We start from the raw sequence: 14,983 nt of genomic DNA, 5'->3' as shown, positions 1-14,983 counted from the left end.
CAGAGAGAGATCTCCAGAAAGAGATAGAGACAGAGAAAAAGTGTTAGAGACAGAAAGAGAAAGAAAGAAGGGATGGAGAGGGGAAGAGGGACAGTGAAGACAGAAACATCCAGACAGATTTACATGTAATGTATCATAAAATTAACACTGCTGCTATGGAGGATAGGGGACCAAGGTTTGCTGAGTCATTCCATGGCACAAAGTACTTCAGTGTTGAGTCAAAATATAGGAAGCTGTCCAAAAATCCACCAAATGGTGTGTGTGTGTATGTCTCTGTGTGCATGTGTGTGTAGAGGAAGAGGAGATGCTCTCCTGTTTGCCTCCATCTATTATCATCCTTTTTTACATTATCTTGCTCATTTTATAAATGAAGAAGCTTAGGCTCAGAGATTTACTAAGAGATATCCACTTATTCAGTTTCTGAGATTCAATTTGAACTCAGATTTTCCTGACTTCCAATCTAGTACTATGAAGGTCATCAGATCCACATTCACTAAACCTAAAAGCCACTTAGGAACCTACTAAATATCCTGGCCCCAAAGTCACCAGTAAATGTACAGTTTGTCAGGACTACAAGCAAGCCCATCAACCCCAAGGTTGATAGAACCACTGGCCCTACACTTATCAAGCCCATCAGCTCTAAAGTGGCAAATCTAAGATTACTGGTGCTAAGTCCCTTGGGGAGAAGGGCTACTTATTCCAAATCTGCAAAATACAAAATTTTGTTCTTTAGGACAAAAGCCTGTTTGAATCTAAAATTAGTTTTTCTTTGCCAGAGCAATACACTTTACTTTTTTTGTACAAATAAAAGAAAGAATATGGTGGATCATTAAGGAAGAATTAAAAGGAAGAATTAATCAGGCCTCCCTCTCTGCCTTCCTCCATAATGGAACAAAGACATTTCCCAAATGGTTTAGAAGATCAATCAGAGAAATAGTAAAGAATAAAGATGGAAATGAGAGCTCTCAAAATGATTTTTTATTAAAAAAATAATTTTTTCCAATTGCAAGTAAAGATAGCTTTCAATATTCATTTTTGTAAGATTTTGTGTTCCAAATTTTTTTCTCCCTCTTTCCCTTCCCTTCCCTAAGACATTAAGTAATCAAATATAGATTATATATGTATAATCAAAGATAGGGATTTTTTAAAAGGCAAACAGGAAAACAGATCGCTTAGAATGCGAAACGATAAATTTCTCTGAAACATGGGCTTCTCCAAAATCTCACAGGTATGATTCAAATCCAGATCTTCAAATCCAGACTGCAGCTTAAGTGTTTAGTCATACTGCTTCATGCTGCCTTTTCTGATCTGACTTGCTCCTTGACAAGCTCTTCAGGAATCATCTCTGCTTCCTTGCCTCCTTCCCCACAGAAACCTACTTTCACCTCTGAATTATCCTGATAGCCAAACCATCCTCCTTCCTTCTAAATCAGACGCTGAAAACATGAATTTAAAAGCACAGAGATGGTGGGTGAGAAAAGAACAGCCTCTGAGAGGCAGGAGAGGTGTTTCCCCCCGTATTCAAGGATATGGCCAGCAGAGGATGACAGGACTATCTCAGCTCTGGCACCCTCAAAGCTAGGCTATCCTTGAACACTCAAAAGGGGCAGGTTAATTTCTTCTAAAGTTTGTTTAGATCTGACTATATCTTGAAGCAACTTCCAGTGATCTCATTTTCTTCATCTGTAAAATGGAGATAATAATAGCACCTATCCCCTAGGATTGTTGTGAGGATAAAATGAGATAATAATTGCTAAGCATTTAGCATAGGGCTTGCACATGATAAGACCTAATAGAAATATAAGCAATTATTCTTGTTGTTACTATTACAAATCATGGGGCCTGGCTTCTTTAATTCAATTAGCATTTTTATTTTCATTTTTATTGATATCTTTTATTTGTACATGTCCTTTCCCTTCACTCTTTACCACCTAGCAAACTATTCCTTGTAAACAAAATCCAGAGAGAGAGAGAGAGAAAATGAACCCCACATTACATGGTTTCTACCTCTAATCCTCACATAAATTCATGAAATATACAAAGGTAAATTGCTTCTCTTCTTGACATTATAGTAATCCTGCCACCATTTTTATTTTGCAGAGCAGCAGTGTGAAACAGGTCTTAAGGGCCCTTCTGCTGCTAAAATCTTTTCATTCCAAGATCTAACCTTTCTGTGTGTGTAGCTAAAACAGCGTTTTTAGTCATTTTCATGTAAATGTGACACCTAATTCAAAAGAAAAAAAAAGAAGTCAGCATCTTAACACTCCTGAGGAATAGAAAATTGAATTGGCTTCCACTGATTGCTCCCATAATGCCTTACTTGGGAGCCACGAAGCAAAGCAACAAGACTGGACTCTGTGTCAGCTCAGGAAGCTGTTATTCCTCCTGAAAGTAATACGTTACTTTCATAAATGGAGGCTAAGGATGTCACTAAAGAATCAGGCTAAGGCCTTAGGAAATCTACTCGTAGAATTTTGGAACTGGAAAGGATTTTAGAGATAATCTAATCTCTCTCCTGTTACCTCAGAAACTCCCAAATTTCCTATATTTCTCATGCTATTAAATCCTAATCTCACAGGAGGGATTAATTTATTTCAGTGAAGACTTGAAGCTCCTTTGGCAAAAGTTTCTATTCTAAAAAAGCCAACTCAGAGGATATATATATATATGACATAAACGAAAAATGGTATTAAAAATTAGAAATCAGGTGAAATGTAAAGATCAATCGTGATTCCAGGAATCTAATGACAATATATTTCCCTCTTTCTCAGTAGAGTGATGCTGAACTATTGCTACAGAATAATATAAATATCTTGGGTTGTATTGTTTTATGTGACAACTTTTTTTGCTTGCATCATGGGAGACTTCTGTGAATGAACTTTATTAAGGGATCGTTGTTGGAGCAGCTGGGTGGTGCAGTGGATAAAGTCAGGAGGACCTGCATTCAAATGTGACCTCAGACACTTAACACTTCCTAGATATGTGCCCTGGGCAAATCACTTAACTCCAATTGCCTCAGCAAAAAGAAAGAGAGAGAGAGAGAGAGAGAGAGAGAGAGAGAAAGAAAGAAAGAAAGAAAGAAAGAAAGAAAGAAAGAAAGAAAGAAAGAAAGAAAGAAAGAAAGAAAGAAAGAAAGAAAGAAAGAAAGAAAGAAAAGTCATTGTGGTGTTAAAAAATGCATCAATAAAATACTTTTAAAAGGTGCTGCATATCATCCAGAGAGTCAACAGCCAGCACAATAAAACCCCTAAGTCTCAATTTCCTTATCTGTAAAATTAATTCTGAGTTTCTTTTCTTAGGAATGAGGGGCAGCTTCATACAGTAGATGGGAAGTTTTTGAGTCAGGAACAACTGGGTCCAAGTCCTGTCTCTGATCTAGGTACTTACCTAACTTGGGTGTTTATATAATTAGGTACTTAAACACTGTCCTAGGCAATTCCCTAAGGGTGTAAATTGAACAAAAGGCCGCTAGGTGGTGCCATAGCACACAGAGTGCTGAACCTCTTAGACACAAGCTGTGTGATCCTGAGCAAATCACTTAACCCCGTTTGCCTCAGTTTCTTCATCTGTAAAATGAACTGGAGAAGGAAATGGCAAACCACTCCAGTTTCTCTGCCAAGAAAATCTCAAATAGGATCATAAAGAGAAAGACACGACTGAAACAACTGAACAACAATAAAAATAAATTGAACAATGGTCGCTGACCTGTATTGACAAAGGTAGTTTTCTTACCATGGATCACAGATCTAGATCAAAACAAAACAAAAATGTTCCTTTCAATCTTGAGATTAGATATTATACACGGTCATCTGCATTCTGAAAGAATAGGAATAAATAAAAAGAAGTTTGGACTATAGAACCTTTTTTTTAACTGATGGAATAAAACAAGCATTTCCATAACAGAGTATAATTTTAAAAAAGATTGCACATAAAACTGCAAATCTATCATGTACAATTTGCTGTTTCTTTTAAATATATAATAAAGTTATCATGTAAATTTCTTCTTCCTTTTTTTTCTGCCCTACCTAGAGATACCCAAATATGCATATATATGTAAAATCCTTCTATATATACTTCTATTTATCAATTCTTCCTCTAGATGCAGATATTATTTTTCATATGTCCTTTATAATTCATTTTAAGATTTAAATAGTTAAAATGACTTATTCACTCAAAGTTGTTTTCAAAACAATGTTCTCTTAGTTCTGCTCATTTTGTTCTTCATTATTTCAAGTCTATCCATGTTTTTATAAGATCTTTGAGTTTAGCATTTCTCATAGCACAGTAGTATTCCATCACAATCATAAAACACAACTTATTCAGCCATTCCCCAATTCCCACAAAGAGAACTGCTATAAATATTTTAGAACATATATTTTCTTTTTTTCTTAATCATTTTTGGAAATAGACCCAGTAATGGTATTGTAGGGTCAAAAGATACAGAAGTTTAATAATTCTTTGGCCATAATTTGGAGATTGCTCTCTTAAAATCGTTGGATCAGATCACAATTTCACCAGTAATGAATTAGTGTCTCAATTTTTCACATTCTTTCCAACATGTATAGACTAGAAAGTGGACTATCAAATTTTAAAGATGGAGGAATCTTAGATGCTTTCAAGTCAACCACTCACTCCCATGTAGGAATAATTTTTTTTAAAAAACATAGTAGGTAGTCAGTCATTCAGCTTTTGCTTGAATTCTTTCAGAGATGAAAATTCATTTTCTCATGAATCAGTCTATTCTATTGGGAATAATTATTAGTTCTAATTATTAAAAAGTTTATGTTTATAGTGAATCCAAAATCTGACTCCTTCTAATCAGCCCATTGATATTAGCTTTTGTAATGGGCTGAGGCTTGAGTTGATGCACTGAGGTCCCAAGTACGTGAGGCTAAATAGTAATTGGACCATACTCTATTAATATATATGCTTGGAGAAAGAATGGTCCCGCCCACTTTCTGTGCAAGTCCTGATGTGTTGTATAGGAAATGACGATTTTGGTGGGTGGAGGCAGAGGGGCAGGAAGAGGGGCGGAGAGACTGCTGGCTGGCTTCTTGATGCAGCTGCTGACATTGCTAATCCCCCTTCACCTCTGATCCTTCTTCACCTCTACTGAGAATAAAGATTGAAGATTTTCCCTTAACCTGAATTCCTGACTCAGACTGATTTTAAAATATGCGATCATCACAAGTTTTGCTCTTGAGAGTCACACAAAATAAATTTAAAACCTTTTCCAGATTGCCTTGCAAAAACCTGAAAATTACTAGTGTCTATCTTTGGTCTCCTCTCTAGATCCAACATTTCCTATTCCTTCAACCCTTCCTCACACGATAGAATTTCAAAACTCTTCCCCATTCCAGTCATGTTACTCTGAATATAATCCAGTTTCGCCATTTCCAAGGCTATTTTGGAGCTAGTTTGAACCAGCTCATGAGAGCTGATGGTTAAATTTTCTTTGAGAAATATGCACTATGGATATGGGTAAACACTCCTAGTCAGGGTATGATTTATTGTCCTGTTAATTTTCTAGACTTAAGAAAAACATTAAGAAAAATGCTAATGATACAAATCAAACTTACAAGTATGCTATGTGCATATTTCCCCATAAAAAGCTGATTGTTCAATATTTACCAGCAATCCCTGATCCTATCTCTTAAAATATTGAACTAGGAACTAAAAATACTGCAGGTTTGGTCTGACCATTTTAAAGTACAGTAAGATGACTGCCTCCTTTGTTTTAGACGTTGTATTTGGCTTCCATATTTTGTTATATTTTTCACATAGCCTAAAATCACTGAGGCCAATCACAACCCACCTATAATGAAAAGTCTTAGAAATTGGCTTTTCCCCAACCCAGTCAGATCACAGGGAGAAAGACTGTCCAGGTCACACTGTGAGGAATAAAATATAATAGGGAGATACTGGAAGTAGAAGGACCTATTAAAAACTGTTCTAATGAAAAGCGAATTTGGCTAGTTTGGGAAAGAAAAGGGAAGGACAGATGTGAGTAATATCATAGAGGTGGGGTGACTGGGAATTGATTAGATGAGGATGTGAGGTACAGATTGGAATTCAAGATGACCGAAGTATCAAACTTAGGTCTGATTCCTCAGGACCCCATTTGGGGTTTTCTTGGCAAAGATGCTAAAGTTTGCTATTTCCTTCTTCAGCTCATTTGACACCTGAGGAAACTGAATTAAACAGGCTTAAGTGACTTGCCCGGGATCAGATTTGAACTCATGGAGTTTCTTGATTCCAGGCCCAGCACTCTGTGCACTATGGCACCGCCTAGGGGCTTCAACAATATTCAATTGATAATAGCAAACCACTCGGGCAGTTTTCTGAGTGGAGGAGTAACAAATGAGAAAAATTTATTAGAAGTGATTGGGCAATATTAGGGATAGACTAAAAGCAGTTAAACAGGAGGCATCTAAGTGGTGCAGAGGATAGAGCACCAGTCCTGACGTCAGGAGGACCTGAGTTCAAATCTAGTCTCAGACACTTAACACTTCCTAGCTGTGTGACCCTGGGCAAATCACTTAACCCCAATTGCTTCAGGGGGGAATTCCCAAAAGCAGTTAAATGAGAAAGGATATAATTCCAAAAATAAAAAGATAAGGGCCTGACCAAGAGTGGTTCCATTACAAGTTGAAAGGAAGGAACTTATCTTTCTGTATAAAATTATTATCAATGATCAGATGTAATTTGCTATATCTCTGGATATACCCACGATCCCCCTCCCCCTTAACCCCAAAGAAAGCCACAACTTTGAGTGCATGGCACAAATAAATAGATCTTTAATTTCAATAAATATACACTCTCCATCATACCAGACAACATGTTCTGAAAAATGTACAGAAACATTCAAGAGTAAACAGTTCTACTCTCTAACTAGGCTACCTCCTTAACTTAAGGGCTGTTGAGGAAGAATGACTTTGATTCACACACAAACACAGAAAGACCCACAAGAGTCTGTCAGGGAAAGATTCTGAGTCCAGTGGAGGTTTGGGAATATTTCAATTCATGGCCATCAGTCAGTCCTTGGCAACTCTAAAGGTATCTTCATTTTTTTTTTTTTTTGATCACCCTACAAGTCCACTTCAAAGGATTATTTTTCTATATCATATTTCACATACTTTACATACAGCTATGTGAATATTAGATGGATGGATCTCTGACAAACTGGATGTAGTTGTATGACGATTCATTCAAGGGGGTAGGAAAGAGATCTAGGTCCCAGTGTATCATCTTCCACACAAAGGGACTCACATTCACACACATGTGCATTTAGACAAGAACATAAGCATACATACCAACAAGAGTTCCAGGGTAATAAGCTAACACAAGGACAGATCTGTTAAGTTAGAAGTTATTTTACCACATTATATATAATTGGATTTTTTTTCCCCAGTCTAATCTACTCATTACATTCACCAAGAGAACACATAGATACTTAAACCTCTGGGAAAGAGAATCAGGTGTGCACTCACTGTCAGCAGACAGTGACTATTTCAAAAGTTTCCCCTTGGGCAGTAACCTCCCCATATTCTGATCCAACACCAAACAGACCAGTCAGGTAGAGGTTGGGCAGCCTTCTTATTAATTCAAAAGTGCCCTTGGCATTGAAAATGAAGTCACAGGGTGGTCAAAGGGTTGAGCAACATCAGTGGGTATGTCCAGTAGGCCCCAGAGGAGAAACAATGGACACAGTTCACATCATCTGGAAATGGGACACAGAAATGTCTTCTGAGGCACCTTATCAAAGGTCGTCATTTTGATAGCAGTATTGTGTCCATTCCTCTCAACTCCACGGTGATTATGTATGCATGTATATACTCATATGTATAGTATGTGCATGTGTATATGTCAGCCATTTTTTCCTCTCAACTTTTTTTGGGGGGAAAATAAATCACCCAGGAACTTTCACGTCACCTCAAGAGAGGCAGGGGAGACTCGGTCACACTCGGCTCGGGACCGTAGGCTATGCCATTGCTCCACTGCTGTCCGGTGGGTGTTCAGCATCCGCCGCCAATGGTTGGATTCAGAGGAACCACTAGAGTACTGACCAATGACAATCCGCCCGATGAAGTCATTGCTGCTCTTCATATTGTGGCCATACACTGGAAAGAAAGAATGAAAGAAAGGAGAGATATAAAGATTGTGGGGAAGGGAAAGAAAGACAAGGACAAGAGGAAGAAGGGATAGGTTTGATAGAATAAAGATAAGATTTAAAAAATTAAATTTAAAAGAATAAGATATCAGTGAAAAGACTATAATTCCCTTAAGGTCAGGAACTACCTTCTGCCTCCTAACTCAATTTTTAAAATGATTGATAATTTGATAATAATATTACATTTTAAAAAATCAAATTCAGGGGTTCTGCACTGAAGATAGTGAGTACTTTCAAAACATATTTTGATAAGAGTATTTTAATATAATTGGAAATTATAATCCCATGAATTTTATTTTATGCATTTAAAAACATTTTTCTAAGAAGGGAACCATAATGTGGCTCTTTTCAACAGTGAGATGATTCAGGCCAGTTCCAATGATCTTGTGATAAAGAAAACCATCTACACCCAGAGAGAGAACTTTGGGCACTGAGTGTGAATCACAACATAGCATTTTCACTCTTTCTGTTGTTGTTTGCTTGAATTTTGTTTTCTTTCTCATTTTCCCCCTTTTTGATCTGATTTTTCTTGTGCAGCATGGTGATTGTATAAATATGTATACATATATTGTATTTAACATATATCGGATTACTTGCCATCTAGGGAAGGGAGTGGGTGGGGGATTTGGAATACAAGGTTTTGCAAGGGTCATTGTTGAAAAATTATCCATGATGTTTTGAAAATAAAAAGTTTTGATAAGAAAAAAAAAGAGAACCAAAGGCTCTAGAGACTGTCTATAATAGAAAAAAAAACCTGTCATTGTTTTGTCTAAAAAGGTTTCTATTGTCTCAAATTATTTTGTCAGACTATAAGCTTCTTGAAGTTAAGGTCCCAGGTCTGTTTAACTCATGTTGATGACGTGCTTAATAATTCATTTTTGACCATGAAGAATCACAGAATTTTAAAGCTGGAAGGGAGCATCTAGGTATAGGAGGAAAGTGAGTGCTGATTCTGAAATCAAAGAAATTCAGTTCTAAAGCAAGCTCTGGGTCTCAGTTTCTTCATATATAAAATTAGATGACTTCCAAAATTTCTTTCAGCTCTAAATCTATGTATGATTTTATAACTTCAGTGACTAACCATAGGTTTCAGCTCAGATCCACTATAACATAGCCAACAAGTTGTCAGTCAGCATGTGTTTAAAGACTTCCAATGAGGGTTAACACACTGCTTCTCAAAGCAATCCTTCCACTTTTGCTCTAATTGTAAGAAAGTTTTTATAGGAATACAGATTTATATACAAAAAGAGACTTTTTTCAAAAGACTATCAAGTCCCACCCCTTCATTTACAGCTGAGGAAACTGAGTCACAAAATGGTGTTAAATGATTTGCCCAGGATCATGTAGAAGTCTGGAGCAGGATGCAAGCCCAGTGTCCCTGTGATCAGTCATGTCTGAATTTTTAATGATTCTTTTTGGGGTTTTCTTGGCAAAGACATTAAAGTAGTTATTTTGTCATCTGGAAAACGAGCTGAGGAAACTGACACAGAGTTAAGTAAATTGTCCAGAGTCACATACACAGCTAGTAAATGTCTGAAGCCAGATTTGAACTCAACAAGATGAGTTTTCCTGGCACTTAAGCCACTCAGTCATGCAGTTGCCCATCACTCTAGTAAGACTAAATTTTCTTCTTTGCAAATTTGTTCCTGACTCTGCCACCTAGGTCCAAACAGAACAAGTTTAATCCCAATGACAATGAGGAAGAAGAGGATGATAATAATGGTGAATATTTCTATAATGCTTATTTTGTTTTACAATTATTATCTCATTTAACCCCCATCCACAATAATCCTGGTGGGAAGTATTATTATTGGCCTCATTTTACAGATGAGAAATTAAGACAAACCTGTCAAATGACTTGTCCGGGATCACACAGTGAGTGTACCTGAGTGGATGTCAGGCTGAATGTGAACTCAGCCTAAGTTCAGGCTCAGTAAGAACTGTAGTCTTATTGACTACAGGCCTAAGGCTCTAGATCCATTGTACCATTTGACTGCCACAATGATAAGAATTCTTCACATCTGTGTTTCAGCATGGCACTTATTCAATTACTTAGTCAATCAGATAATACAAAGAAAGGCAAAAAATAGACCCTACCCTCAAAGGACTTATATTCTTATAAAAAAATAACATTTAAATAAATGGGCATATTCAAGATATACAGAGTAGATAGAAGGTAATCTTTGAGAGGAAGACTCATCACCTGATTAATGAATCAAATTGAACACAAGAACAGAAAAGCATCTTCTGTCTGGTTCACAGCTAATTCTCTCATTGTGAGAACTTATTATAATTTTAACTTACAGGAGTTGGGGGAGGGTAGAGGCAGAGAAGGAAGGACCATTAACATCTATTTAATAGGAACTGTGGGTCTCCTGTTAGGAGCTACCATTTCTCCAAGCCTTTGCAAGGAGGCCATCACAAAACATTTTCTCAGGAAGATTTTCCCTGTTAATACCCACACACATTTAATTTTCATCTTGAAAGCCTAATGAGATCATTAGCTTGATTTATCTTTGGAGTCATGTTAGCCCATTCTCTATCTGTACTGTGGCATTCCTCATGATCTGCTACTCTCATGGGCACCCAGACTGTCTGGGTTATTAATGAGGAGCTGTAGAATGTGATGTATCACGGATTTACCCAGCATGAGCCAGGCAAGTGCAGGATTGATCCCGGGAGGAATTCTGATGATCAAATAAGCCAGTCAAAATATACAGGGGAAAAAAAAAAAAACCAGAGCTCAGATGGTAATGAAGCCCTAGCCTCCCCCTTGAGATCCACGTCAAGTCTATGGAATGATAAAAATAAGGAAATGAAAATAACTAAAAACCAAACCTACCACTCACCCCCACCTTCACCAAGAGATTTCTAATGTAATCAAAACAAACAAAAATAAAGATCTGATGCTAATCCCACAAAAATCATATTAATGATTTTGCTCTGATCATTTCAGTTTGAGCTGTGGGCTGAGATTATTGATAGGTGTGCCTGGCTTACTTAGACTGCTCCTCTCCTAAAGAACACAAAATCATAGGAGGCTGGACTTATAGCTGGAAGGAACCTCAGAGGTCATCAAGTTCAGTCCCCTCAATTTACAAATGGACCTGAGACCCTGACAGTTAAATGCCTTGCCCAAGATCAGATAGCTAGTGAATGGTGTGAGGTGACATCTGAATCCTGAGTCTAAGTCCAGGACTCTGCCCATTATATTACAATAAGTTTTTGTAGGTCCTCAGAAAATAAGAATGGGCTTACTTTTTTTTTTTTTTTTAAGAAAATCTACTGTACAAAAATCTAAACTTATACAATAGATTGGGGGGTAGAGGGGATGAGGAGGAAAAAGAGAGAAGAGATATGATTTCATTATTATTAGAGATTCTTCATGAGGCAACTCCTTTTACCAGTGCAAATGGGCATCAAGGCACTGCAAGGACATCTGACTTGTGCTATGTGATAATCACAGGATTTGAAAGCAGGTCTTTCTGACTTTAGAATGAGATCTCCATCCACAACCTCAGTCTGCCTCTCAAGAAAGGCAATATTATTGTTCATCCTTCTAGTTGAAGAGTATCAATGACACCATAACATTGGGCAAGGCACAACGTGTCCAACAGATGAACTCAGAAGGCTCTCCCACAGGTCAGGCACAAATATTCCATTTGAACATTTGAGGTAGAGATATTTCTAAATTTGTGCATCTCATGTTTCTTTTGAACTATTGCAATTCTGCTTTGCTCATAAGAGCACGGTGCCTTCTTTGATGTAGGTCTCCTATGTTTCACAACAGATACAGAAGTTCTTCAGAGAGATCTTAAAAGTATACTTGAACCATCTTCTTCTGACCTTGGTGTGAGCGCTTGCCTTGTGTAAGTACTCCATAAAATGGTTTAATGTTTATTGCCAAAAAATGCTTTGCTTTTGTGAGAAATAAGTCATTTGAACCCCACTCCATTCTAATCAGTATTAATTAATTTGTTAGAATCATATCAAAGCTCTGTATGTAAGGCTCCAGAGCTGTGAGCCACAGATTCTCAAGCTCATTTGCTTAATTTTAGTAAGTTAACTAAAGGCTCTCCACTCTTGTTTTTCCCCATCATAGTGACCAAACCCAGTGTGGTGGAGGTGATTCATGCAAATGCTCCCAATATAGTGGTTCTGTCTTCTGAGACCAAATAGAACAAGTCCAATCCTTTCTTCACATCAGAGCCTTTCAAGATATAGTTTAAAAAAAAAAAAAAAATATATATATATATATATATATTGTTTTAAGCACAACTGTGAATGACTAAGTCATTTTGACTATTATGCTTAACCAAATTATCTACAAAGGACCTATGAAGGAAGATGTTATCTGTATCCAGAGAAAAAACTGATTATATACATACACATACATATAAATATACATGTACATATACATATCTATGTATGTATATGTAGTTTGTGTCTAATGGTAATCATCTCTAGGGCAGAGGGAGGGAGGAAAAAAAGTTACATGATAATTTTATCATATATTTAGAAGGGAAACCAAATTGCACATAACAGATTTGCAGTTTCATATGCAATTCTATTTTTTTCTATTCTTTGTTATGGAAATGCTTATTCTATTTCTTAAGTTCAGAATTTTTAAAAAGAACATTGATAAACTGAGGAGTATCAGAAGTAGATTAACTAGAATTTAAATCCATGTCCTGTGAGGATGAAATGAAAGATGTGCAAATAGAGAAGGGGTGGGATTAGAGGGGGGGCACTTGAGAACTGTTTTCAAGTATCTTGAAAGGCTCTGATGTGAAGAAAAGGATTGGATTTGTTCTATTTGACCTCAGAGGGCAGAATCAGTAACAATGGTGGGTAGGAGTTGTAAAGAAGTAAATTTAGGCTCAAATGCCAGGAGAAATTTCCTAACAGCTTGAGTTGTCCAAATGTGGAATGGGCTGCCTTAAAAGGCAAGGATCTATTCTCTCTTGAAGGTTTTCTGGCAGAGGCTGGACAACTAATCAGGCACATTGTAATGGGCATTTCTTTTGAGTATGAGTTAGACTAGATAGATAATAAATAGGAACACCTCTAAAATTTTGTGATTCTGTATTAACAAAGTAATCCTTATTCTCCTCTTCATACCACTTTCCCACCAAAATCCAAATCAAGTTCTATACCCCATCTTATATTCTTTGAGATATACTTTTCTTTTTGGAAAAAATTCCCAAGTTCTCTGAGTTTCCAAAACTCAAGAGGTTTCCAAGCCTGGTAGTGTAGTAGGTGTAGTAGATAAAGTAGATAAAGTAGATAATGGCCTAAAGTCAGAATAACCTAAATTCAAATCCTGCCTCAGAAATGTACTAGCTGTTATTACCCTTATATGTTATTTAACTGCTGCTTGCCTCAGTTTCCTCAACTGTAAAATGGGGATAAAGTTAGCTAGGTGACACAGTGAATATCATCCTGGGTCTGAAGTCAGAAAGACTCATTAATTTTACTGAATTCAAATCCAGTCTCAAACACTTACTAATTATGTAATCCTAGGCAGATCACTTAATCCTGTTTGCCTCAGTTTCCTCATCTGTAAAATAAACTGGAGAAGGAAATGGAAAACTACTCTAGTATCTCTGCCAAGAAAACCTCAAAAGAATCAAACATGACTGAAACATGTGAACAACAAAAATGGGGACAATAATAGCACCTATCTCCCAGTGTTGTTATGAGGAACATATGAGATATTTATAAAGCATATTTAACACAGTATCTGTATTAAGTACCTGTGTAACACCATGTTGTATGGGCTATATCAATACTGATGAATGTGCAGACCTGCACATAAAATAAGGCCATTATACCATGATTTTAGAAATGGAGTTGCAAGAAAGATAGTCTGTGATTCCCCTTCACCCAAGAGAAACTACTTTAAAAATCTATGAATAGGACATCTAGGTGGTGCAGTGGGTAGAGCACAAATCTACCCTCAGATACTTAACATGTCCTAGCTGTGTGACCCTAGGCAAGTCACTTAACCCCAATTGTCTCAGCAAAATAAAATAAAATAAAAACCTATGAATTGATGTATGACTTATACACTCACTAACTGGATTTAAACTAAGGGTCTGTCTGTTGAACTCTGCTTAGGTGAACTATAATTTTACAGACAAATATATATATATATATAGACACTCACACAAGCTTCTCTCAGTCACTTAAAATATAAACTGTAATGAGCTAAGTCCTCCTAATAGGAGCAATTTCCTCTTTCCTGGAAGAATATTGCTATTAACAGATCATTACATTGGAAGGGGGTAAATAATAAGGATTGGCCACTTTCAAATATTTTATCTCATTTCATCTTTTTTAACAAATATGTGAGTTAAGCACATTTAAGCTCTTTTTTAAAAAGGGAAAGAAACTGCACAATTTCTATTCTTTTGCTAGTCTAGACAACCTGCTATCATTCAGGGGTCCTCAAACTATGGCCGCGGGCCAGATGCAGCAGCTGAGGACAATTATCCCCCTCACCCAGGGCTATAAAGTTTTTTTTTATTTAAAGGCCCACAAAACAAAGTTTTTGTTTTTACTATAGTCCGACCCTCCAACAGTCTGAGGGACAGTGAACTGGCCCCCTATTTAAAATGTTTGAGGACCCCTGAATGATACCATCTCTAAACCCCCACTTTTCCATTTCTGAGCCTTTCTTCATGCTGTTCCCTATGCTTGTAATAACTTACCTAATTTTTTGGCTATTAAAAGTTTACCCATATTTCAAAATCTTGCTCCAATGTTTCCTACTGCATGAAACCTTTCCTGATTCCTTCAGGTAATTTGTTT

General features: G+C 36.9%; 1 protein-coding gene across 2 annotated transcripts in view; it reads right to left on the bottom strand.

Annotated features, from left to right (window-relative positions):
* Positions 1-7,040: 7,040 nt before the first annotated feature.
* SYT17 (synaptotagmin 17) overlaps positions 7,041-14,983 on the bottom strand; it is an 87,529-nt gene continuing 79,586 nt past the window's right edge. For both annotated transcript variants that reach the window (XM_031942737.1, XM_031942742.1), the window contains exon 8: positions 7,041-8,120. In XM_031942737.1, coding sequence (XP_031798597.1) covers positions 7,924-8,120 — 197 coding nt within the window. In that variant the 3' untranslated portion in view covers positions 7,041-7,923. The remainder of the gene's footprint in view (positions 8,121-14,983) is intronic.

The sequence above is a fragment of the Sarcophilus harrisii genome, chromosome 1 (genome assembly GCF_902635505.1).
Source record: "Sarcophilus harrisii chromosome 1, mSarHar1.11, whole genome shotgun sequence".
Lineage (NCBI taxonomy): Eukaryota > Metazoa > Chordata > Mammalia > Dasyuromorphia > Dasyuridae > Sarcophilus > Sarcophilus harrisii.
Note: the sequence above shows the minus strand (reverse complement) of the source record. Positions and strands in the feature narration are given on the sequence as shown.